This window comes from Triplophysa rosa, linkage group LG1 (assembly GCF_024868665.1).
Source record: "Triplophysa rosa linkage group LG1, Trosa_1v2, whole genome shotgun sequence".
NCBI lineage: Eukaryota > Metazoa > Chordata > Actinopteri > Cypriniformes > Nemacheilidae > Triplophysa > Triplophysa rosa.
The window spans coordinates 39,968,273-39,995,331 of NC_079890.1; the positions used below are offsets into that span (position 1 = coordinate 39,968,273).

Sequence of the window (27,059 nt, forward strand, 5' to 3'; positions counted from 1 at the left end):
ATATGACAGGCGTGTCTCGTGAACGTCCAGTGAATGCCGCGCTGAACTGCACTGCATGTCAAAGATATGTGATATCCGTTTACTAACCATAAATAATATTTATTTATTTATTTATTTAGTAGTCTATTATAGCCTTTGTTTGCCTGCGTTTTCCTCTCACGCATAAATTCCCGCCCCGACGGTTACGTCAAGCAGTTTCCGCCCAATAAAATCCCACGTGAGGAGTTTTTTTTCCCGCCTCGATGCGTGCGTCACATAGCGTTCATGACTTTTTCCCGCCATCTCGTGTCATTGGAAAGCGCGCAACTGTGTCGGAGCACGTGGGTTACAGCGAGCGCGCTCTGACCAAGTGAAGCGTCTTGTTTTTTAAAGGTTTTGTTACTATTTTAAGGGAACTGTTATCAGTCTAGTATTGATCCACATTGTTTGAGGCTTTTATTTCTGATGGTCATCACACTCTGTGACTACAGACATAAATAAACAGTGACATTTGATATTATATGTATGAAACATACGATGTACAGCACATCACACAACATCAATCAAATCCAATAAAAGAGAAAATAAAAACAGACAGACCAACGAAATAATATACTGACAATAAGATATATAAACTAATCATAAATACAGTAAACATCAAGAGTGTAAAACATGAAAAATAAATGCAAAACTAATAAAGGTTTAACTGGTCTACGTTAAAGGTACAGTGCGGGATGTTTTGTATGATCTATTAACAGAAATGCAATATAACATACCAAACTGTGTCTTTAGATGTGTATAAAAACCTTACGTAATGAAAAGTTATGTTTTTATTACCTTAGAATATCACTGAGTTGAAGACGCACAAAGTAGTAAGTCGTAGTACGGAGAGGAGGAGGAGTAGTCGTCGTCCAGCTGAAGCAACTGATTGTTCTGTCTTAGAAGTTTTGATAAAATGGAGGACCATACGTATTGTGCACAAGAGCCGACAGAGCGTGAATCTCCGTCGTCAAAGAAGCGCAAACGTGATGCTGCCAGACGAATTTGAGACGAACGGCGGCAGAAATCCAGGATAAACATCGGTGTATCTATTACCAGATGGAAGGCACTGTTGAGAGACAAATGTGTTCAAGGCGATGCCAAAGTTGCCTGTTTTCTGCTAGACTGGTAAGATAATTCAACATTTTCAATGTTTCCACTTTTTCAATGTTTACCAAACAACTGTTTTGTTGAAACGGTAACGTTAGCATTTTATACAAATGGCCATATAACCTCTGAATAATCATGTTTTTCCGTCCCTGCGGTACGTACTCCGGTTGTTCCTGACTTTACAAAGGGGGAGACAAACGTCTACTAACTTACACCTAACTGCCTATGTCGCTGTCAGATCAAACGCTTTGAACAGCGTTGCTATTTACGATTAGCTAACTTTAGTTACTTCACTACTCTCAGCGTGTACTAGATAGCACGCAAGAAATATATCTAATTATAGAATTGTAACAGTAACTTTCGCAATAGAATACATATTAAATGATTAATGACGTTAATATATTGCCTTACCTGCTTGTATCACTGCTATCCGCTGTCTCAGTAGACGACATCTTTTTTTACTGTTGCAGCCACCGTCGTTCGTCATTCGAAAGGGAGGGGTGGGCAAATGACTCAGAGATTCGTTGCAACACTATAATACAACGCTAGTGGCCGCTGATTTTCAAGAACTGCGCCTTTAAAATAAAGGAATGTTGACAAATGTTGTGGACAAGGGGTCAAAAGTCAGAATGGTTGAGGTGCACAGCACTGCACTCATCTATAGAACATGCCGTCTCATTACAGTTGATCTAAAGCTGTGTGTTTTACACAGGTAACAGGGTTGACTGTTTTTCGGGTCAGTCATCATGCATTATTAAGTCAAACTTAAAAATATATGTATGGAGAATGAAGACAGAACTCCAGCTTTTTTTGTTGCATTTATTCTGTTACTCATCAAAATGTGCACATTTGCTAATATAGCAAGGAGTGAGGTTAAGACCAAAGCTATTCTGCATGATTCAAGAAAAAAACTAACTAACATTCCAAAATGAGATAACTCAAAAATCACACGTTTTTATTGTGCATTCCAATTAATATCAACCAAACCTTCAGTTGGTCTGTTTCGATTTAAGCTATAATAACTCAAAGATTACAGCTAACTAATACACAATAAAACCATCATAACATCATAAAAAACAGTTATCTCATTTTGGAACCAAACTTTTCATATACACAGTAAAGAGTTCCATCATTACTTGTATTGTTTTCACCAATGAAGGACACAGAAGACACCCATTTACATTTGTTTGTTGGTTTGTGTTTGTATTTTTCACTCATCTCACACATCTCAGCTCATCTTAATAATAACAAAACGCATAGTTTCCAAAAATAACGCGAAATGAGGAAAAAAATGGAAAAGCAAATATACATAATATCATATATTAACAGGCAGTTAATCAAAGTATGTTTTTTAAACCAGTATAAAATCTGTTTCCAGTTATTCACATGCCACAGCGTCAACAGTATTTTTGGAATAAGTTGTATTTCAACGTAACGCTTTTGCAAGATAATAAAACACCTTAAAAATAACCTTGGTAACCACAGTTCCCTAGATTTTAAAATATAATAATTTGTACAGTTAGTGTTACTACAGTCAAATCAATTCACACGTACAGTGTCAGAAACTTGACATTTTTGTAAAAGTATTTGTTCAGAAACTATAGTCACCATGATTCATTTCTGGAAGCCCTGATCACACCCTTAATTCAACTAAAATATAACAAATCAAACACGAAAATGATATTTTTCTGTTGAAACAGTCTTTCTATTATTAGTTAATTTAACACTCACTCACTCACTCACGCACTCACGCACGCACGCATAGATATAAATTAGAAACATAAATTAGAATTAGCATCCATTTCTATGGGCCGCTATATGTAGGTTGTCCGCCATATTGGAACCGGTCCGTTAACACTCAAGCTCAAGCTGTCTGTATGATTATGAAAACATATTTTTTGTTGTGTAAACTCAAACATTATACCTGCTACACTAACACACGATAACAACGAAAGGTTACTCCATTTTGGGGGAATTTAAATCTCTGTGGTTTTCACAGCCATGGCTGCGCAGCGATAGGGCATTCGAGTCAACTGTGAGTGACGTCAGTGGACTGTTCCAAGATGGCGGACACGTCTACGTGCCTGGAGTGCTTGAATGCGGCATCTAGTGCACACACGCGCGCTTGCTTCTGCTCTTGAGTCTGTTGTAATTAAGACTGGGCAATATATCAAATATTAGATGATGTGCTGAAGACATTAAATGCTAGAATATCATGAATTGATTTTGAAATAATTGTAAAAATATCAATGTGCCAAAGACGACGCCAATAGTCTATTTTACTCCACCTCTCACACAGGTGTGAAAAGAGCCACGGGAGTCCATGATAGATGAATCGCCGACAAGAACGAACAATGTAGCATCATGGAAACGGAGACAGATCCGGAAATATTCAATTGGAGGTATATCACCCAGCCCTAGTTGTAATGCACGTGTCATGCATTGATGTTTGTGTACCTTTAAATGTTCCAGTGAAACACACCGACACTGCAGATCACATACACAATTTACGTCATTATAAAACATGAACATTTCAAATGTTTTTCAGCGTAAACTCGCATGGAAATCCCCGTTTGCCTTTCTCAGTATAAGCCTGTGCGTTGCGTCGGTTTCCGCTCGACAGTGTTTCAGATGACGTCGTGATGTCATAAACCTGACGTTAGTCCAGCTGAAGTTGATGTAGTTTCACTCCAGGTTACGGTGTGGTTCTGATACATCACTCACATCTCACGTCTGTCTGTCACGTGTTTATGTCACAGTGGTTGAGTTTTGTCCTCTGATGGCACACCAGGCCATGAACACATCCCTGCAGATGAAGACAAACACACGCTGATATGAGCAAAAGATGGACGCGCGGCAGAAAAACTCCATCCTGTTTGACTCCGATACAGAATATTCAACCAGTTCATTTACGTATGCAGAAAGGATTTGAGTGTGATGTGTGACGAGTGTCTCTGTTTGAGGTGGTCGAAAAATCTGTGACATCAGCTAAAGAAGAATGAATATTTTTATGAAGAATGACGTCTTTTTTCCTGGAAATACAGCGTGCACTGGGAACTCATAAACAGCCACAAAACACCTCAATGCTTTTAATATTGACATTTTGATGTTTTGAGTCGAGATGAAATCAGAATGGACTCTATTTACTTCATGCATGTTTTCTATTGTTTCCTTCAATAGGGATGTGACGGTGATGACATTTTCCACCGGTTAAAGAGTAACTATCACAATGTCCTTAAAATGACATGTCATGCGGTGTGTGATGTTGCTGTGTGTGAATGTCAGCAGTCTGCCGAGTTGTGAAGCCGAACGTGAACGAATAACAAAGTTACTGGCTTGAGAAAAAAGGAGTCGACTCTGAATCATGCGAACATGTCGTCCGTCGTTCTAATTTCAGTTCCGGGTCAGATTTGCTTCAATCCATGTAATGCCAATATTTTTACCAATATTGCGATTTAATATGCGATTCTTTTTTGAAGCAACTTATCTTCTGAAGAAGAAGACAGGCGCAGTCGTGGCGTGCATGTGGTGCAACGCGCTCTTCAGCCGTGGCTCATGGTTCAAATACAGACGCGCGGCAAGCACGCTGAAATAGAGCGACGCAGTTGCGACTCGAATCAGATGCAACTCCTTCTCTTCACTCGCAGCCAGTCACCACGAGAGAGCAATCTTCCGTCCCGAGCACTTTGGGGAAAGGGAGAAAGCCACGTGCCGCGCATTTCCATGCATTTTAATGCTTTTCAGATGGTACTCAACTCAACTTTATTTTTTATTTTTATATAGCGCTTTTACAATTTTTCATTGTTACAAAGCAGCTGTACATGAGACACATTGACTACAAGCAAGCTGATCAGATGGTACTGATCAGCTCCGAGCAGGGTCGCATCAAACTGTACATCCCCATAATTATGCACAAACAAATGCAATTAATCGTTCAGCCCTATAGCCCGCCTACGTTCCATTTGCGACACTGCCAATCACAGCAGACTAGACCATCTGACCAATCAGATCAGAGTAGGCTGACAGAAAGGAGGGGATCAGACAGATGAATCGCCGAACAAATGATTTGAGAGTCAGTCAAGAAGTGAGGTAACAATAACGGCCTATTATTAGAAAAGGAAAGTGTTTTTACAGCGTGTATGTACGTAAGCTTGTTGTTGGACACTCCATAAACCAAAGTAGGACCTTAAAAATCACAAAATATTGACTCTTTAATAGACGTGTAAAACACTGGTAGTACCGGTGACACCAGGGGGTGGTCGAAGATGTGGCCAATAAAAACACACAAAACTGCAAAAAATAACAATGACATAAATAAGAAACAGACGAGAGAGAAATATGAAAAGAAAAAAATATATAAATGGGAAGGTTCTATTCCATGTTCTTTGACAGAAAAGCCTCCGCCACGGTCTTGTCAGTCAGCTCACTTCCCTCTCCTCACATGATGAATACGATCTGACTCGTGCTCCCGTTCCGCTTGCGCTCAATACAGCAGACGCGCAATTGTAGTGTGGTCTTTAACGAAACTAAGTGATTTATTACTATAAAAATTCTAAATGATGGTGGGGTTCGGTGCAGCGGTGGACAAGTGATGTAATTGGTAGGCGGGTGGACACTGTGTATCGCCGGTGACACCGACTATCGCAACAAGTCTATCACTTAACTATGTAAAATGAGCTAAAAATCTGGTTCATGATGATTTGGATTTATTTACACTCTTAGTGTGTGTGTGTACCTGCAGTGCGTGGCCACACACTCATTACTGCAGTACTCTCTGTCCCAGTCTTTACTGTGGATGGGGGGGTTGTTACAGCCGGCACGGATGCACACACTGGGAGCGTCTGACGGAGTCGCGTCTGGACCCGGAGAAACATTCAACTCCACCTCCATCTGAAAAACAAACACGCGCATGCACGTCACATGACCTCACCAATAACTCTTCATCATATTCATCCAGCAAATGAGTAAAAAATGAATTTTCTGAAGTAGTTCTGAACACACATGTGTTGACAACTTTTGCACTCACCCCCTCTTCGGCCGCCTCCTCCGTTGCCGACGGTGACAAAGCCGCCACGATGGCGGTGGACCGCAGCTCCTCCGCTGCGGTCGGTGTGGCATCAGGAGTCGTCACTATGATGGGTGTGCTCACATCCGTCTGCACGGGGGCGGGGACTATCTTGATTTTCAGAGGAGGTGGTGGCGGCGCCGCTGCGGTGACTTGTCCCGTGCCGGCACCCCCGCGCGGTTTAGCCTGGAGAGGGGGCGGGGCCGGGGAATGTAACATCTGCTGGAGACGAGGGGGTGGGGGGGTGTTCTGCATCTGTTGGAGGGGGGGAGGTTGGCGAGCAGTCGGAGGCGAGGACTGCGCCTGCTGTTTGGGAACGACTATTTTGCTAACGATGGGCGGGGCGGGCGCGGCAGAGGACGTCGCTGCGGGTTTGTGCGCCCCCGTGCGCGAGCGTGTGGTGACCTGCGGCAGGTCTATGATGATGTTGGACGTGCAGATGTTGGTGATGGTGTTGTTGTCCGGGGCAAACTGTGGGATGCGAGACGAGCGTATCGGGGTGGGGGTCAGCGTGGGTTCGGGGGCTGCGGGAGGGGACGGAGGTGCAGCATCTAGCACTTCAATAGTTGCCTGCTGTAAACAAAAGCAATGACATCAGCTCATACCGAGACCAGTTCATATTTATAACAAATAATTCATATTTATAATTCATGTGCTCATCTCGAGTGATGATGTCATACACACAACATCATTACCCTTGATTAATAAAATCACCTCTCACTTACATTGTTCGTGTTAGATATTCTGTTTCACTTGTGCACAAGTCACATTAAACGAAGAGTTCCAAACCTTAAACCATGCCTTTGTTCTTTCCTTTCATCTATGGCTGTGATCACGGCAAGAGCAAGGCTTTTTTAAATAAATAAAACGAAATAAACTTAACAGTCCAAATAAAATCCTCCAGATAATTATTTACACAGTTGCTATTCACTAATGTACATCTGATGGGCATCCAGAATAAAAGTTTATTTACACATAATATACACTAGCGGTCTAAAGCTTAGGATCACTCTTTAGTCATATTTTTTCACCGTTTAGAATAATATCAAAACCATGAAATCACACAAATGTAGCTGCGGGAGTTATGTTGTGACTAAATAAATGAACTCTATCCGTGCGTCTGAAATCGCCTACTTCCATACAACGTATACAGTATAGTAGGCGAAAATAAGTATGAGTCACTAACCTCAGTATGCATAAAACAGTAGGCGAGAAATACCCGGATGCTTCCACCTGGACTCGTATTGACTGCTTTTCATTTATCATTTGGTCCAAATCATCCATTTCAAAAAGATATTTTTGAATAAAAAAAAGAGAGGTGTTCTGATCAAATAAATGAATATGTTGACAGGCACAATTATATTTTGTCTACAAAAGTGATTTCGACATTGAAACACACCTTCACATAAACAGACTTTTAAGATCACAAGAAACATTTTTTTCAAGCGATCCTAAACGTCTGACCGGTATGTATTTATTTTGTATATATAAACACATACATGTGTACATTTAGGAAATATATGCATGTATGGCTTTGTGTTTATAAATACAGAGACAGACATATACTAGGTAAAGACAAACTTTTATTCTGGATGCGATTAGTCGCTATGACGATGTTTCCTGCATCCACACAGGCATATCAATCAAGCACTAGCTGTGACACATGATGTAAACTGTCCCAGAATGCACTTCAGGTGTCTGTCTGACCTCACACACGTGCACGAGCAGCACTGACCTGTGACAGCTGACCGGCCTCATAAGCAGCCAGTGCTTTCAGATATTCCTTCTTGGCGGCTTCGGTCTTCCTCTTGTACACCTGAAGAAGTTCAAACAAACAAAGTCAAGACATCAATGGCATCCCATCCGGTGTAAGTTGTTCTTCATCAGGGGTGCGTCTACCTGTTTCTGCTCCTCCCCCAAACTATCCCACATGGAGGCGACGATCTTCGACACCTCTCCGAACGTAGCGTTCGGATTCTGACCCTTGATGGCGGCCTGCGTGTCTCTGAAGAACAGGGCGTAGGCCGACACGGGCTTCTGCGGCTCGTTCGGGTCTTTCTTCTTCTTGCCCTTTTTCCCGCCTCCTCCCACACCTTTCCTCACAGGAGCGCCGGAGGACGCCGGAGCCACGGGCGGATCCGGCAGAGAGGGCGAGAGAGAGACCACGCCCGAGGACACGGAGAGAGAGACGGGTGAATCCACCAGCACGCTCTTCTGAGCCAGACGGGGGGGAAACAGAGGAGAGGAGCCATCACACGTTTACAGAGGAAACGACACATTTAAGGGGCGTGGCCAACTAACCACCAATCGTACACATCGAGACAACAACAGAACCGAAGTGAAACGAAACGACACCCACTTGTCTGAAATCGTCCATGTCATCGTCCTGCAGCGAATCGGACGGCGAGCCGGCGTCGGACAGCGGCTGGTCAGGTGACTGTGGGCGTGGCAGGATGGCACCGCCACCCAGACTCAACCCGAGCTGAGCGCTGAGTTCTGATTGGTCGATGGTGGTCAGTTGGTTGTGCCCCAATAGGCCGTGGTTCATGTCACCCAGCGAGACGTCAATGGTCATCGGCGAAGAGCTACTGAACTGCGAACCAATGGGATGGCCGAGATCCTGCGGAGAGAGAACGCAGGTAAAAACCACAGCGACCTGTTAGAAAAAGCCAAATCAAACATTGCGTGGGTCAGATGTCCTTGTATATCGAGTCCGACTGAAGTGCTACCATTCCCAGCGTGGATCCGAGCATGGGTCCGGCCCCCTGCTGACTCATCAGACCAAGATGCTCCAGGCCCTGCGAGGGCGCGTTCACAAACATAGAGGCGAAAGAAGGATCGTTCCCGCCGACCACGGCGTTCCCGGGCACGCCGGACGATGGACCAGCATCACCCAGCTCTCCGAAGTGAGAGACGCCCAGCGTAGAGTCGGGGTCCAGAGATATGGGCGGGATCTCAAACTCCTCATCGCCCAGGTTGGGCGTGTGAAAGGGCTACAGGGACATCCACAGCTGTTATGAGCACATTCAAGTCATGCCACGAACAGTGTGTGTGTGTGTGTGTGTGTGTGTTACCTCCGCTGATGACAGAAAGTGATGTCCCTCTCCGCTGATGGTCAGGTAGTTCTCACCGCCTCCCGGGAACTGATCGACACAAACACACAATCACATGAGGTGCTACACAACCTTCACTCACACGTGCACATATACATTATCATCCGATGCTGTCATTGTGTGCAGGGTTCACATATCTGACGCTTTAGTGTTCCTGTCACCTTCTGAAACGCCTGAGCATCCAGAAACTCCGGCTCATCGGACCGCCCCGTTCCGTCCGATAAATCCGCGTAAAAATTCAGATCCATCACGAACGACAGAAGATTGCAGAGCTGTGATTGTGAACTGAAGAGCTACACGTCATCTGTCAGACGCTCCTCTAGATCCGACCTGACGCGCACTGCGGTAGCGATCAGACACTCGCACTTCACCTTAACAACGCTTCCAAAAATACATACTGCGCAAAGACGACGTGAAAACCAACCCAGTCCCGTCTGATCACAGCGGCTCCGATCTACATCGATCTGAACGACAGCACGTGGGAAATGCGCCATGCGTTCACAGACAAAACACTACGCAGCTAGACGTTCTTGTGAAGACAACTGAAAGAGCGTCGAAAACGTGAGTCGCGTTTCTGTCTGGTCTGGTCTGGTCTGGCGACCGGTCCGCACGGAGCTCGGATCTGTGGATGCTGGACTTCAGGACAACGCGTTGAGGGGAGCTCAAGAATCTGATCGATCTCATATTTCACGAGTGGTTTGTGTTAGACACGGGAAAGAAAACTGCCACAAAAATGTCTCAATGCCACAAACACGATCAAACCGGTACAGACACGAATGTTTTATTAACTCGAAACACTTCGGAACCCCCGCCACACGCCATAATGGTACGACCCGAGGCCCTTTGAGAAGAATTTTTAAGTAGCCCATATGACGACGACATAGTAAACACTTGTGTTGTCGTCATTTAAAAACCATGGCGTGTTTATTCCCTTTATGTAAATGAAGTTATCGGTCAGTATACATATATATCAATATAAAGTCTTTCATTGTATCAGTAAGTCATCTTTTAACTTAAATGCAGATGACACGGCCGACCTGTGCATCGACGTTACATTAGTTCAGTGGTTCTGCATCTATGAAATCAGACGTGTTTGGTCATTTAAAGTGACAGGCGTGCGTTGGGACTGTAAGTAGATTCTTAAATTGGGAGATTTTTGAGTTTCACTGGGGTGTGTGTATGGGGGGTTCTACACACATTAACCAGTTCTACTGCCAACGGCGTCTTCTTACCTCCATACCGCCCTGTAAACCACACGACTCTTCTCTCTGTATGTATGTGTCCGATCAAAGCGATTCTCGCGGAATAAAATCAAACATCTAACCAATCATGGCACCCGAACTTCCGGGTGGCGTAGATGAGCGGCAGTGACGCAACGGCGCGCCCCGCCCCTTACGAAAGTCGCCGGTGACGCATCGGCCGCTGAATCGTGTGCTAGCGTCGCCGCCATATTGGAAAGGTCACATTTTCATGTGAACGGAGGAACAGATGGCGAAGTGAAGCTTTCTGAACCACTGAAGCTTTCAACAAAATTGTATCGGAGAAAGGTTCATTACTTGAAGCTTTTTGAATCAGAGCTCGACTATGACCTCTGCTGGTGAAAGTGTTGGAATGCGCTGTGTGCAAAATGTTTCACAATGGACCGACGCATTAATTTTAGAATCAATAATGATTTAATAAATGAATGAACGAATGCATGGGTAGACTAGTAAATTAATAAATCAGTATATTAAGTACATGACAACAATCTGTTTCGCATACTTGGTAACAATAAACATAGCATTTTGTATTGTGGATGTGGACATTTTTCCTGTTTGTAAACAAGTCAAATTCATGAACAGAGGAAGTAAATAAATGCAGGTGCATGCACACAAACATACACATGCACATGCATACGATTACAGTAAATCTGTAGCTGTAGAAACCCATGAGGGCGTGGCCTGTGTCGCGAATTTTCAAACCTTTTTTTAAATCAAAGTACGAAGCAGTCATTCCTGTGAAACGAAGCTTCGGACGTCATTGGTCACGTGGTTTTGATAGAACGAATCAAGCATCGATACTAAGCTTCACTGAAAATCGCAAAATCGCTTCATTTTTTGACACAAGCATCGGAGCTTTGGTGTCACAGCTAACATCACTAGTTTAAAACTCCTTATAATATTAAAAGTTAGACATTGAAAATGAACAAGTGATATTATTAAGTTACACTTGTGAAGCCGTGATTTGGCTTATTGTCTTCGTTAATAACTGAAGAGTTCCTTTGCAATTGTTTTATTGTGCTTATATTAAAGCAATAAGCCCCGCGAAGCAGTGGGTTACAGTGCATTTTATAACAGCTAAGGGCGTTGTGGCACGACGCGAAGCGGAGTCATGAAAACCCCTGTAGCTGTTATAAAATGCACTGTAACCCACTGCTTCGCGGGGCTTATTGCTTTTATAAAACGGTTATTCCATATGCTTAGCAAGGTTTCATAAAATAAAGTAAATAAAATGATATTTAGGCTATGTGGTGCGGTCAGCCGTTATATATTGAGGTATTTTATAACGGCTTAGAACTCCGCTCAGCCAATCAGAATCAAGGACCAGAACTGACCGTTTTATAAATAGTAATATCAAGCAAACTGCAGTTAGGTAATAAAAACTAAAAAAATAGATACAGCTAACTAACACAATAAAACGAGAAATATGGAGGTATCTGTTTTGTTTTTTCAAATAAAGTCTTCAATTGTTGACTCAGTATTTCGTGAATTTTACCTTTAAGCCCCGGTTTCACAGACACGGTTTAGCTTAAGCCAGGAGTCCAGGACTATGCCTTAGTTGAATTAAGTTATTTATGTCGCTTTTATAAAAATACCTGAAGGATAAATTACTGGTGTGCATCTGGAGACAAAACAATGGCACTGAGATATTTTAAGATATTTCTGGGTGAGTTATATTGAGTTAAGACAGGTCACACGTTCATTTTAGTCTAGGACTAGCCTTAAGCCTTGTCTGTGAAACCGGGCCTAAATGTTCTAAATCTTAAATATGAAACATAATATTTATATACATTTTTGTGATATTTTAAACCACATTTATTAGCCAATGTTTCTGTCATTTGCTTTGAAACTAATCTTCTGTTATTTTTGCATAGAAACGATTAGGTGCTATTTGACTCATTGTGGTTGTCCTGTTAAACTGTTTTCCAGACAGATTGTTAAACGAGATTTCTCTTCGTTCGTTTTATTTGTGATAGAAACAGCAGATGACACTTGGGATTTCCAACAAAAAAAACCATTTGTTTTTACAAAATGAGCAGCAATCACTGCACATAGACATACAAGCAATCATTGAAAAAGTAAAAAATAAAAGGATAATATAAATATCCTCCACTACATCTGAGAACTCAAACTCGCACAAATAAGGCAAAGCTCAAAACTACAATCATTTGAGGAATTGAGGATATGCAAAGCAGTGTTTCAGATGAGAAAACCAATGAAAACCTGTGTGTACATTTAAAAACATCCGAGCGATGAATGGTTCAATTATTGGTCTTACACAGGCTGAATGTCAAACAGCTATTGCTACTGCATTGTCTAAAATGTTGATTCTCAATCCAAATTCTCCATGCAGAACATATGAAACAAGAGGGATCGCGTACACAACGCCAACATCATTTAAAGAAACAGTTCCCACTAAAACTAAAACCGTTTTCTCATCCTCACGTCACTCCAATATTCATTTCTTGACTGTTCATGTCATGTGAAAGAAAAGTTTCATTCTGGAGTGGTGTGAGGTCAAGTAAATGATAAACATGTTGGGTGAACTAATCCTCTAACACGTTGCTCAACCATAAACAGAACTCTCCTGAAGACACACACACACACACACACACACACACACACACACACGCACACACACACACACACACGCACACACACACACACACACCGTCCCGCATTAAGCTTAAACCCTGAGTCAGTCTGTGGAACTCTCTCTCTCTCTCTCTACTGCACTGTGATCCACTGGTCAAGTTTATCACACTTCTGCCTTCACGACACACGAGAATGTAAGTGCTCGTACACGAACAGACACACACATTGCCAAATATGGAAAATCAAACACTGTTTTTGGTCAGACTAAAATCAAAGCAGAACAGTGTGGACGAAATTCTCTTGAGTCAATGATAATAAAAACAAATTTGAACCAAAACCAAAATAAAAAAGTGTAGTTGGCCACTCTTCATTTTGTAATACTCGCTCATCTCAGCGGATTTACGTCTCACTCAGGAGTAGATGGTGATGACCTCACTTCCTCCACCCCTGACCAACAGGACGCGCTCCAGCCCCTCAGTTAAGACCTCCAGAAACTCCATGTCTGTGAGACCTCCGAGTCAAGAAATACAGTCCTTTCACATAAATCCTCAGTTTACTCATGAAACTCTTTCACATCAGAAACTACTTAAGAATGAGAATATATGTAACTTTCTTTATATGAGCATGTCAGACATTGTCAGGCACTAAATAAAATAAGTCTCCGTTTCTTTATTAGATCATTTGAAGACTGATGTAATATTATTTCAATTGAGACAGCAGGGGAACGTTTAACATGAGAAGTATATTCAGGACGTCTTTAAATCAAGTCAATGTCAAAGGATACAGTTCTCATCTCCATCCGGGTTCTTAGGAGGTCCGGGCATGTTGAGGAGGACCAGCCGAGCATCATGGGATTTATTGACAATAACCTCATTGAGTTTTACAGCTGTGTGCATGCGGCGTACATTAGAATGATCTCTGAAACACACAAATCACACAATAAATCCCATTCGGAACTGACCGAGACCATCAAACTTGTGTTCATACTGACGTCGTGTGTTAAATCAATCTGACAGTGTCTCGTGATTAAACTGAGCTTTTCACATCATTCACTTTAATAGCTTGAATAAATAAGGGTTAGACTTTACTCGAAATCCAACAATGGTAGATTCCATTACACAACAAAACTAAATAGTAACTAACGAAACTGAAAAAAATCAAACTTGTTTTGTACATTTTTGTAAGCACTAGTTGAATGTATGAAATGATTATTTTGCTGTGTAAAGGCGGATTTTTACTTCTGCGTCAGACCAACGTGCCATTATTTGTTTATACTTGTGCGTCATTGTCCGCCTTGACAGGCCATGGCCAGTAGGTGTCCGTGTCCACAGGCGTGTTGCTTGTGTAACCAAGACAAGAGCCGAAGAAGAAGCGGTTTGTTGTGTACGCTGTTTGAGACGCATTTAGCAGTGATAGTGGCAAGTAAACAGTCCATTTTTTATGTGTATATGAATAAAACCGACGCTATCGCGGGGTTTTTTGACCCCTCGGAAGGGAGGGGTTTCGAGCAGAGTTTTTTGACCCCTCGGAAGGGAGGGGTTTCGAGCAGACCAATCACAGCGCTTGCGGTCCGCATCGCATTGAGGGCTACGGCGTAGGTCTGACGCAGAAGTAAAAAGCGCACTTAAGTGGTGCAACTCACGGTCGTATGTTCAGCATGTCTCTGAAGCCCTCCGGCGTGCTGCAGCATGAAGCCGTGTTGGTTTGAGTGTTGCTCAGCATCTGAAGGGCTTTGTCTTTCGTCCAGGTCATGTGAACGCGCTTGTTATCCACGCTCTTCTCGGCAGCGTCTGTGTCGTCGTCATCATCTGAGCCGATGCTTGTCAGACGCAGCATAGAGTTCCTGTCTTTAACCAGCTGCGCCTACACACACAAACACAAAACCTTCACGAAAACTCCAGCTAATCACAGCACATCTGAATCTGCCCCTCATCTTTGTGAGTCTTGGTGTGAAGAAAGTGTTCGGCTCAGACGTGTACAGCTTTGGAGAATCTAGTTGAGCAGAATGTAAAGGCGTTCTCTGCTGCAGTTTATACACATGCTACAGACCGCTAGCATCTAAACCTGGGGTTTCAGAAACAATGCAGACAAAAATACTCACTATACACAAATACACAAGCTCTCTCTCTATAACAGGACAACAGCGCTGGACGTTCCAGAAGCTAGAACGAACGAATGAATGAACGCTTGGACTCACGTCGTCAAAACTCCAGCGAACTCGCTTTAAAGTCGAGATAAAAAGACACATGAGGTCCTGAAGTTCAGAGCATTCACCGTTATATCAACATCACGTCACTCACCTCTTTCTCACGATCTGATTTGGACAGACGCATCTGGCGAAGCATTTGAGATCTCTGCTCCATCATCAGCGTTCTCTCGTACGTGTAGGCGCTGATATCGCTGTTATGCTGCAGAGATCGACGGTCACATGTCACATGATCTGACGCTCAAAAGTACGTGTGCGTGCATTGAATCGGATGTTTACCATCTCCACCACCTCCACCTCAGCTTCTATACGCAGATGATAGAGGAAGGTGGCCAGGTCCTTCTTCATCTGAATGGAGTTGTCCTCCATTTGTGCCACGGTGAAGATACGCATACCGCACTTGCGCCACACCTGACACAGACAGCATCATTAGCACAGCGACACGACCGACAGCAGGAGAGTGAGACGGATCTTTAAGGCACACCTTGTGTTGTCTGAGCAGAAAGGGCAGGAGCATGAGCATGCCGCCGTCGTGAACGATCCACCACACGTCGATGTAGCCCTCCGTCCACACCTCGCTGTTGCTTGGAAACAGAGAGATGTTTTTCGGCACGAGCAGAGCCAAATGAGCGGTGGTGGTGACTCGTACCATGTCTGGAGAGAAGAAACACGGAGCGGGCAAAACAAAAACAACCTGTGAGCAACACAACGTATCTGAAAACCTCAAACTAGACGGCTGGATCTGAAGTTATGCTGCTTCGTGACATCAGACGCACGATGATGTCGTCATAAGATAACGAACACAATCTGTGCAGTCTTTCGGTAACAGACGACATCAAGAAACTTTGTTCTGGAAGAAAATGTTCTCCTGTGAGTGTCATGACTAATAGTACCTTATCATTTCATGTGAAACCAAACCCAGATTCCTTATTACATACGAATACACTTCAAAACAAAAGAAGAGTGAGAACAGTATATATAAATAAATGACAATGACGCATCTGGAGTCTAATGGAGATTTGAATGATAAACTCATAATAATGTTGAGTGGAATGATGAAATAGTTGATAACCGCAGAAACTCACTGATGAAGGTTTTCCAGCTCTGTGGATCTTCGCTCTGCCTCCAGGCGAGAGGCCAGCCCATAACCACAGTGTTGTGCCGCATGCCGCCCAGACCACTGGACTGAATCATGTGACTGATGCCCTCGCGAGGCTTCTGTGCCACGATACACTGTACGAAACCCTTCACGCGCTCTTTCTCCATCAGATGCTTCAGAGTCTACAGACACGCAGAGAGACACGGTACGTTCTTTACATCGACAGTATAAGTCACCGAGTGCAGCTGGGACACGTCAGAGGAGATCTGGCCCTCCCTCCATTTATTTATCATTGGACTTTGGGTTCCAGTGATTAGCTTTTTGATGTCAGTAACCGAGCAGATCTCGTGCCCCATTGACTCCCATAGTATTTCTTTTCCCTACTATGGCTGTCAATGGGGGACGAGATCTGCTCGGTTACTGACATTCTTTCAAATCTCTCTTGTGACTTCTGCTCTCGCTGTAAAAGCAGAAGCCGAGGATAACACAGACACGATGCAGAGACATGAGGAGGGACAACACTGAGCTTATACTCATGCAACTATCTATCGTGGCTGTCGTTTTTTGCTCTGTGATCAGTGAAACATCAGTCACTCTGGATATACGTCTACGTACAGTATATGTCATGAAAAGCTGCCATGACTTGATGACTGTGTGTGCGGAACAAGAGACCTGCTCAGCTGCGAGAGACTCGCCGTACGTCTGAAGAAAGTTTCCCGTTATGACCGTTCCCACGATGGTTAAACCTTTTCCTGCTTTCAGCTGAGAGGCAAACGTCAGTAAACGTGGAGATTTGACGTGAGCGTCTTCATCCAACTTCAGCAGAACCAACAGCTGAGGCCTGTGAGAAGAGCGGAGCGTAACGCGTGACATTCCTGGAGCTCAACGTGTTGTCTGTCTGTGTGCGTTTGTGTACCTCCAGTTCTTGGTGTGTGGTGGTCCTTCCTCCAGTCTCAGCAGAGCGAATCTAGCTGCGCTGAGAGAGAGACCCCTGATGCCGTCGCCCCACTCCTTCTCTGCTCTGAAACACACACACAAAGCCCTTTAGGACAACATATACCTGTATATCTAGCCAAGAATTCAGAAATAAACGATAGTGTCCCAAATCCCTTATCTGAGGTTTCATCGGTCAGAATGTTGCAGGATGAGCACTAAACGTGCGAGATGTTTAATCACTCGTATGAATAACCTCAGAGCGCACACACGAGCTCAAATCTGTGTTCAGGGACCCATGGCAACATACCCGTGATACTCGATGTACTTGTAGATCATTCCGGCGATCAGCATGGCAACGATAGCGTAGTACCATGACGATATGAACATGAGAGCCAGGCAGATGGTCATTCCTAGAAATGACAACGTCCTGAGAGCGAAAGGAAATGACATCATCATCAGACATACCCAGAGGTTTTAGAGAAATTACAGTCATTTCAATACTTCACAGCAGAAGAGATATGGGTTAATTCAATGTAGAACTTTCTATGATAGTGGCAAACGTGTTTGTGTTTTACCAGTGGTAATATGAAAATCGAGGTCTCCAGTTTGGAGTTCTGAGGAGCGTCTGGAGAGCACAAGCCAAATTCACAAACAGGTAACACATCAAGAAAAACCTACAGCCAGAGAGAAACACTGAGGATGAGTGACAACACACAGACTTCATCACTCAGTGAGTACTTGATTCATGTTTATAATGTCACACCAGCCGTGTCGTAAGCAACACACAGACTGCAGATGAGAATTTGTCATGTTGTGTGTGTGTGATGTTTTAATCATGTGCACATCCATCAGTCAGTCAGATTACCAAAGACGATCTTAAAAACCTTTCGTTTTTACGTCGCGAGCTTGTTGTTACAATTACATCAGCACGGATTATGTAGTCCAAGCTGGTGTGACTAAGTGGAGGCCGTGAAAAATGTGCATATTCATGAATCTGTGAATGCTAAATGAAGCAAGGGTGCAGAGCTACAGTCAACCTATTTTCAGTCATTAAGAAACCCTTTTCACAAGAACAAATCCTTAAAAATGTGATTTTGATGAGCAAGGATGAGTTTTAAGGCGATAGTTCACTTAAAAATGTGACAATTCTGTTGTTCCAATCATGTATAAATTGATTTGTTACGCTGAACACAAAGAAAGATATTTGGAAGAATGTTAGCAACTGACTTTTCTGGGACATCATTGACTAGCACAGTAGGTCAGATTAAAATGGTAGTCAAAAGTGCCCTTGATCTGTTTTCTTTTCCTCAATTCTTCAAAATATCTCAGTTTGCGTTAAACAGAACAAAATCAAAAATAAGTACAATCATTTTTTCTACTACGGTAGTGAACGATGTCCCAGAACTGAAAACGGCTAACACTTTCTCAGATATCTTTCTTTGTGTTCAACAGAACAATCAATGACATTTATACAGATTTGGAACAACTTGAGGGCGATGACCGAACTTTCGGTTTAGGGATGAAAATATCAAGCACAGGAAGTCTTTTCAATCAGTCAGGTAACAGAAACTGTATTCAACACAGACATTATGAGCGAACATCACAATACAGACATCGCACACACACACTTACATTGAGAGTATCGGAGCAACCAGATCCAGTGAAGCGATGAGGATTCCCAGTTCAGCCAGTACAGCGGTGAGTAACAGAGCCCATGTGGGTTCTCCATTCGCCTTAGCGTGACCAAACACCTGCAGCGACAAACACATCACAATAAACCCACACCACCGCATTTAAAACAGACACAGGACACCTACACCATTAATACGTTTCTTTTCCTTGTCTTTCTCTTTCTGTTTTTATTCCAATAAAAGATTTTGATCTTCTGAAGAAGAGTAACAGCTGTCTGAGCGACACGGCTGCTGACAGATCCCAAACGCTAACTGGAAGTTGATTGCGCGCTCTCACCCGCAGGAAGGGAATGATGTTGTCTTTAGCGATGGCCTGCAGCAGTCGAGGAGCTCCTGTCAGCGACTGAAGCCCAGCGCCGCACGTCGAGAAGAAAGAACCGATGACGATGACCCACGGCGACGGCCATGACAGCGTGCCCACCACAAGATTTCCTTTCACGGAGTCGCCAAACCTGACAGACACAATCACAGAGCGAGAAAACGTCAGACCTCGACAGGAAAGAACAGAACTAACGGAAGGACGAGACTCACTTGTCCCGGAGCACGACCCCCTCCACGCAGGCTCCAAACAACACCACACAGCTGAGATCTGATGAAGCTCGCATTCAGGAAACGCCATCGCACATCAAACACTGCTGAATGACTCAATGTAAACAGACAGAGAAGCTCACAGATGCTTTGGAGAAGCAGTGTGTAAGGATACAGACGACAGACGTGGTGAGGATGGCCAGAATGGTCCCGATGGGAATAGACCGCTGAGCGTCCTTCAGATCTCCGGACCTGTTCGAGCCGGCCATGATTCCTGACGCACGGAAACAAAACACAATCCGATCAAATAACGACTCGTGATTGACTTCGCTCCTTCGTAGTACCTCCAACACATCACTGATCAACACAAAGGACAGAAAGTGAGGATTACCAGTCACGGAAGGAAAGAATATTCCCACCAACAGCGTGAAGGAGGTGGTGATGTCAGCAAACACGTACGGATGCCTACTGGACTCCGCAGGACCGTGGGTGCTGGGATGAGAGGCACGCTCTGTGACGTCACCTTTACTGGAGTACGAACTCCAGATGTTCTCTGAACACACGGACAGAGCAAACACCAGTCAAGTCACGTCTGAACGCAGCTGTCGCGCTTGCGCCTGTGCAGAATGTGTTTACCTGCCATCCTGCCGCTAGCCAGTCCAGGGATTCCCTGTATCTGTGTGAAGTTATTATGGACAAAATACTCATCGCACGTGGCGTTGAACTCCCAGCCCGTACAGAACTGCGACCAGAGCTCCGTCGTCTTCTCCACCGACGGGGTAATGGGCGGAGCCTCGCTGATGTTGAACGTGTCGCTGGAGGACATGTTAACAGGCACCGTCGGAATTCGCTGCGTTTTAGCACACGGGCTTTTGTTCAGTTTGAGCTGAGAGATGCTTCGTTCCCCCAACATACAAACACTGCAAGTGAAGCATACGTCACACATTCGTGTAAGAGACGGAAATACAGCTGGTAAAACTGAAACACGTATCATCTAAAAGTCGGCATGAAACAGAAGTAGCGATTGTCTTTGTTTCCGTATCGTCACACACACATATATATACTGTATACAGTATATAGAGAGAAACGACTTCTGAAATGAGGAAAACATGTAGGGCGGGACTTGATTTGACCAACCGACGACTGATTGGGTCGTTAAAAGGCTAAAGATCTGTCAGTCATTGCAGCCCCGCCCTCGTGACCAGAAGTGAAGTGAGGTCATTTCCAGAGGGGGAGGAGCTTAACGTGTTTGTTTAAAGATGACAAGTGCAAATGAATTTGTAAAAAATAATGATGTGCACGGATAAATCATTTATCACAAATACTTCACCGCTTTGTAAAACCATCAGAACCATCCTTTTCAATTTCATGCCGACTTTAATTCATGTTGAAAATCAACAATACGCGTATCATCGTAAAACCTTCGAGACTAATGGAAACAGAAAATGATGAGCTCTTAACTTCCTGTTTTCACAGGAAATGTGTCCACGCAGCTCAGAAACTGCTCGTCAAAGTGAACGTGGAATAAACTACTCACGGGAAATCCGGTGGCTTGAAGGCGGACACCAGCGCTCCAGTGTAGATGGACAGAATGGAAATAATAACGCACGCCAGAAAAACGGACGCCAGCTTGTTGACGTATTTGACTCCCACGAACACCAGCAGCGACATCAACACTAAGAAGATGGAACCGTAGATGCGCATGTTATTCAACATGGCCGCCCCGCCGTCTTGACCGTTAGAATCAAAGATGGCGGCCCCAGGAGCGATGTACAACTATAAAGAGCAAAGGTAAAAGTGCGCTTAAGCTAATTGTCTTTCTTTAAATGAAATATGCACAAACGTTTGATGTGTTCTATTGTTGTGTAAAGCAAATGTAAACATTGTTCAGTCTCTGACATGAGCTTTAACAGAGGAAATCTGATGGAGATGACGGTGATGAAGATGAAGTTACTCGCACCAGTAAAATCTCGATGGCACCGAGGATGTACATGGACCCAGCGAAGGTCGTACCCAAATAGAAACATGAGCCCACAGCCCCCCCAAACTCCGGACCCAGAGAACGGGAGATCATAAAATACGACCCCCCCGCTGGAGGACGGGAGACAGAGAGAGAGAGAGAAAGTGTTAGTCACTCACTATGTTACCATGACTACAGCAGAACCACTCTTGCTAAACTTCTTGGGTTTGGGACAGAACTGCGTTCTTCAAATATCACATGTCATAAACTAAACACAAAGCCACAGTTCTCCAGGATGTGACAGCAGTTGTGAAGTGATCAGAAAAGAGAAAGTAGAGAGTGAAGCGTTACCTGGCACAACTCCGTTAGTAGCTATGGCACTCATAGAGATCGCTGTCAGCATCGTCTGTTCACACACAAACATGCGCTGAGTACTTTAACAAACCATGACGTTTGATTGGTTTACACATACAGAAAGCTTAACGTCATCTTCTAGCAAGCTCTATGTGCAACAAAAAACTTTGAAATCTGCCATTTCAATTTCACGTTTTACATTTCTTTCAATATGGTGATGGTACCATTGTATTGCGCCATGAGCCCAGTGTGTTGTATTGGCTCGTGTCTCGTGAAGGCTTTCCTCAACAAACAGATGTGACTCACACAACAGCAGCACATGAAGACGATGCACAGCGCCTGCAGGACTCCTGCTGTACCCACGACCCACGTCAGCCTGAGGAAGAGAATCACTCCAAAGATGTTCTGCAGGCAGGGCAGGTAGACGCCCATAAAGGTGCCCATCTGAGGAGACTGACAGCAAACACAAGCCACCCTTCAAAAACACACGCACTCGCACCTCCACGCTGAAGTGTGACCTCGTGCGACTCTCAGAGGAATGTGAATGAGTTGTGATGGCTTCACACACTGATAATTACATTTACATACAAGTTTGTTTTTAATCAACACGGCAACATTGTGGCAATGCATTCTGGGATTGCCTTTTTGTAAAGAGTACGTTCAGATGGCTACAGTCGCTGAAGGAAGACCACACCTGACATCTCACGGACCTTCTGGACACAACTCATGTTTGTGTGTCACAGTGTGTTACTGTAATAGCTGACATTGTGTGTGCGTGTCACCTTGCTGGCCTTGCGTTTCTCGCCAATGTTCTCTGCCTCCTCGTGCTCTCTGGCGCCCTGCGTGAGGTTTGTGTAGTTCGCCAGACGACTGAGCAGAGATGACACTTTGGGACGAGTGTCCATCTCTTCCTACAGAGAGAGAGAGACACGGCTGTTCATGAAATCATTCTCATACAGCTGATGTTTCACCTTCATACGTCACAAGATAAAGAGAGATGATGGTGTGCATTGGGAACATGAAGATCATCACATTTGTTCTTTCTCTGTCGGGCTGATATGTGAGATTCAGACGAGAAACATTCAAGAAGTGTAAGAGCAAACCTCAAAGAGAGCGAGATTCCTGTCGTAGAAATCATCATCATCCGCAGCGTGAGAGTTATTGATGTAAACGCTGGAAAGCTTCACGTCACCTGATACACAAACACAAGAGTTTTCACAACTGTGTCACAACATATCATTATTGACAATAATTGTGACATTAAAGGAGCCATTCTTTGCTGTTAATGACGTTTTCTGGGGGTTTAACAGTGGATGTTCATGTTTATAGTTTCAAAAACGCTTTATATTTCACATATCTGTTCATAGTCTATTGTTCACCGCTGTCCCTCTTCTCACAAAACCATTGGATTTCTTCCGGTTTCTATGAAGTCCCTCCTTCCGGAACGCTCTGATTGGTAAAGCTGACCCAGTCTGTCGTGATTGGTTCTTCACTTAGAGAGCGTGTCTGAAGATGTCCCACCCACACCATATCAGTGAGCTTCTGCTTCTTGTGATTGGTCGGTGTCGTGTATTCATAAACTTTGTCTTTTAGCAATAAACAGTAACAATGGCGTCAACTTCACTTCATCAGTTAAACACATGCGGATCCATCGAAGTGTAACGGAGGTCTGCTAGTGCATGTGCAAACGTCTATCTTTGTTAGAGATCGTGATTGTTTTTCCTACTATGGCGAGGACTCCCATGTTTCACCCCTGTTTTCTACTATGGCGAGGGATGTGACACCGGACCGATTGGCATCAAACCGCTAGTTTGAGCCTTAGTTTAGCGTTAGTTTTGCCTTTTATATCGGACCCGGGTTGGATAATAAAACAAGCAGATGGACCAGGAGACATTTGCAGGCAGGACGCTTCATAGAAGTGTTTTAGAGGTATGCGCACACACACACAATATCAGTGTGTTACACAGAACAGCTTTCACAGCCGATGTTAAAGTCATGAAGCTGTTATTTGAGCGTTGGTTCTCTGAGAATGTGTGTCACTGAACTCTCATGACCAGCTGTAGGACTGTGATGAAAGTGAAAGTAGTTTAGCGCGTAGCTCAGTCAAATGATTACAATCTCTGAGAACCAAACACTACTCCAGCGGCTCTTCCTCTTCTCTTTGTTGGCGTATTCCTTTGGGCGGAGGTTTTTCAGAAACTGAATACCTGGGAAGTGAAGGGCTGTAGTCCGATTCCAGCCGTTCTCTGTAGTCCTTGAAATGTGAATTCTGTTAAAGACAATATCTCGCTTGGCACTGAACTTTGAGCTTTATCATTTTGCAGGTATTATTTATGCTCTAACAGCAACACTACACACAAACTAAAGGTTGAAAAGTGGAATCACAGGGAATGGGACCTATAAGAACTGTGATTATTGATATTGTGTTTGGCACTTTTACATCCCTTTTACAAACAGTTACAAACTCCCTCTTTGTCTCCCTACTACACGTGCCGATATTTGGTAATGCGATTAACCGCGGTAATGGATTCGTGTGATGTTGTTATCGCGGGCACTTTCAAATACCGTGAAAATCTATAGATCAGCATTTTGATTTTTAGAATGCGTATTTCTTTATTTTTTGGATAAAAGTACACTGCGTGTATGCTGCGTAGGAATGCGCACTCTGATCTAAACTATCCCGTTCCCCATGTGGAGATGCTTATGTGTGTGTGTGTGTGTGTGTGTTCATGTTTGTATATCCCGGTGGGGACCTAAACATGAATACACACCAACACATGGGGACTCATGTCACCGTGGGGACCAAAATTGAGGTCCTCATGGGCACAAAAGCTTATAAATTGTACAAAACAATATTTTTTACAAATCTAAAAATGCAAAAAGTGTTCTATGATCTTTAGGTTTAGGGATAGGGTTAGGGATAGGGGATAGAATATACAGTTTGTACAGTATAAAAACATTACGCCTATGGACTGTCCCCACGGGGATAGTCAACCAAAGCCTGTGTGTGTGTGTGTGTGTGTGTGTGTGTTCTGCTGAGCAAAAGACGCGTGCGCACTCTGATGTAAACAGTACCACACGGAGAGGAAGCATGTCGGAAGGAGGAGCGCTGCCGACGGTTTATCCCCCTTCTAAAAGGGTGAAGTCTGAGGTTTGGAAATATTTTGGGTTAAAAGTAAGCCGAGTAATGAAATTTGACAGTGTGGCAGAATAATTATTTTAATTATACGTTGATGGAACGCAATAAAGTCATACACTGTCTCAAAGTGCGAGTGAATTTGCTGTTTATAAATGTTTAGCTTGCTATAATAGTTAACACACTGGCTTGGCATTCAAACAATAATAATAATAATAACATGAATTGTAGTACTAGCATTGTACAGACATAAGTATATTTAAAAGCAGTTAACAAAAGTTGTTCTTTTGCGGTTTGCACTTTATTCTGTTTGAATAAACTCACTTTATACATCATTACTGTGTGTTGTTTTATTTATATTTAAATGTTTGAGGTTCTCTTTATTATTTAAAATAAAGTTGTTATCAAGAGGAAAACACTGAAGTTGGTTTATATTTTCAACCTGCATTTCTCATAGAATTGAATACTGCGATGATACCGCTTACCGCGACGAAACCTTAAACGAAACCTTAATCAATTAATCGCAGCATGGAAATTTGATACCGGCACATGTCTACTCCCTACACTCGTATTTTGAGGGTGATTCATTGGCCATTACAGTGTAACAAATGGTTGTTTCGCCTGACGTTTTTATAGTTCTTGTACAATTGTGCGGCGCTAATTATTGAGGAAATATTTATTTTCTTGTAGCATCTATGTTTTCGTGTATATTTAGCTCAAGTACATTTTGAGCATATTAGTTATTACGATATATCGGCATATTGCAAATAAACAAAAACTGTACAAATTTTCACATATTTTGACAATTAATTTCCAATTGTCACTGTCAGAAAGTTCTAGAAATGTCTGTAGCACAGGGAAGGTGGGATGAAGCGATGACGGGTGACTAAGTCTTGAACTTTTCAGCATGTTAAACTTCATAAAGATATGGTAAAAATGAAAGCAAAACACAACTTAAAAATAAATTGTTACATTGCGTTGTTATTTCCTACATAAATTTTGATGGTACTGTAATAATATTGTTTTCGTGAATTCATTTGGCCGTGGTGTAGAGAAAAGCTGATGATAGCCCTAGTGTCACATGACCACCAGTAACACCCCGAACACACACAATTTCACTTCCTCAACACAAACACACAAGGGCCAACTTCCTGGGACACACAAACCTCAAACCACCACACCTATTAACATTTTATAAACAGTTACAAACTCTCTCTTTGTCTCCCTACACTCGTATTTTGAGGGTGATTCATTGCCCCCCCCACACACACAACATACATCCACATACAGGCAAGAATTACGTTCCAAATAATTGTGTGAATGTGTGTGTGTGTCAGAATGCTGCGACTACTGCGAGGAACTTCCTGTTTTACATTATGATGTTCCACTTTGTGTGTGTGTGTGTCGGCTGAGATCAGAAAAAAAACAAGATTAAAACAGCACCATGAAAACTCACCGCGTTCCGTGCTGCTGCGGTCCGGCGTGTCGGCCCCTGCGGATGTGGTGAACCCTCCGGACGCTTCGCTGTACGCCTCGCTCCGATACACACTCTCCCTGGAGCCGAATCGAACCCTGCCGCTGGAGCTCGAGCTGACGTCCGGCGACGTGTCTGGGAGATCCTCGGCTTTGATGGGCGTTACGGTGAAGCGCACGGACGATGCCGTGGCCTCCTGCGCCGCAGGCTGCTGCTGGGGTTCCGCCAGCGTGAAGCTTCAAGGATCCCGAGGCGATGACCTGTCAACAATCAGCTGAGGATGCGAGGCGGCGAGGATGCTGCCGGCACGTCGCCATGGAGACGGCAGAGTGAAGCTGGAAAGGGTTCAAATGAATCTGTGATTAATGAATTAACGGTTGACATAAATCGTCAAGATTCAATGAAATTTAGTGCAAGTTGTTGCTGATGAACTTGTGTAGAGGTAGCTGTGAACTCTTGGAGTTGGTTTTTGGCACAAGTTTGACAAATTATACAGCAAATGTTCCTCAAAAAGA

At 43.6% G+C, this 27,059-nt stretch overlaps 2 protein-coding genes across 6 annotated transcripts; both read right to left on the reverse strand.

Moving 5' to 3' along the window:
- Positions 1-1,944: 1,944 nt before the first annotated feature.
- On the reverse strand, positions 1,945-10,692 carry tox4b (TOX high mobility group box family member 4 b). Of its 5 annotated transcripts, none has more exons than XM_057334309.1 (9): positions 10,539-10,692; positions 9,268-9,336; positions 8,923-9,186; positions 8,553-8,813; positions 8,093-8,407; positions 7,929-8,009; positions 6,155-6,766; positions 5,864-6,018; positions 1,945-3,934 (listed from the first exon to the last, which is right to left on the reverse strand). In XM_057334309.1, the coding sequence occupies exons 1-9, from the start codon at positions 10,542-10,544 to the stop codon at positions 3,877-3,879; spliced, it is 1,821 nt and encodes a 606-aa protein (XP_057190292.1). In that variant the 5' UTR covers positions 10,545-10,692; the 3' UTR covers positions 1,945-3,876. The 5 variants fall into 5 exon arrangements, with proteins under 5 accessions (XP_057190292.1, XP_057190216.1, XP_057190055.1 ...); XM_057334233.1 differs by lacking the exon at positions 10,539-10,692 and adding an exon at positions 9,468-10,532 and having other exon boundaries at positions 6,155-6,763; positions 8,093-8,404; XM_057334072.1 differs by lacking the exon at positions 10,539-10,692 and adding an exon at positions 9,468-10,532 and having other exon boundaries at positions 8,093-8,404.
- A 1,772-nt stretch (positions 10,693-12,464) lies between these two features.
- Positions 12,465-26,781, reverse strand: LOC130553605 (solute carrier family 12 member 6-like). The gene is made up of 24 exons (XM_057332707.1): positions 26,527-26,781; positions 23,038-23,126; positions 22,717-22,845; positions 22,241-22,387; positions 21,932-21,986; positions 21,581-21,711; positions 21,158-21,396; positions 20,257-20,540; positions 20,012-20,173; positions 19,796-19,894; positions 19,624-19,681; positions 19,370-19,544; positions 19,034-19,152; positions 17,977-18,075; positions 17,709-17,828; positions 17,382-17,486; positions 17,138-17,306; positions 16,452-16,647; positions 15,851-16,020; positions 15,646-15,777; positions 15,461-15,568; positions 14,803-15,023; positions 13,945-14,078; positions 12,465-13,662 (listed from the first exon to the last, which is right to left on the reverse strand). Exons 3-24 carry the CDS (start codon positions 22,837-22,839, stop codon positions 13,571-13,573), a joined length of 3,138 nt encoding a protein of 1,045 aa, XP_057188690.1. The 5' UTR covers positions 22,840-22,845; positions 23,038-23,126; positions 26,527-26,781; the 3' UTR covers positions 12,465-13,570.
- Positions 26,782-27,059: the final 278 nt, after the last annotated feature.

Coding starts and splice junctions, on each gene's coding strand:
- tox4b (XM_057333990.1), bottom strand. CDS start 9,554: ATGGATCTGAATTTTTACGCGGATTTATCGGACGGAACGGGGCGGTCC. Junction 9,337..9,467: donor ATGCTCAGGCGTTTCAGAAG/GTGACAGGAACA, acceptor TGTGTCGATCAG/TTCCCGGGAGGCGGTGAGAA. Junction 8,408..8,552: donor ACATGGACGATTTCAGACAA/GTGGGTGTCGTT, acceptor CGTCTGGCTCAG/AAGAGCGTGCTGGTGGATTC.
- LOC130553605 (XM_057332707.1), bottom strand. CDS start 22,839: ATGGACACTCGTCCCAAAGTGTCATCTCTGCTCAGTCGTCTGGCGAAC. Junction 18,076..19,033: donor GTTGCTCCGATACTCTCAAT/GTAAGTGTGTGT, acceptor CTCTGGCTGTAG/GTTTTTCTTGATGTGTTACC. Junction 15,024..15,460: donor AATCAGATCGTGAGAAAGAG/GTGAGTGACGTG, acceptor TTGTGTGTGTAG/GCGCAGCTGGTTAAAGACAG.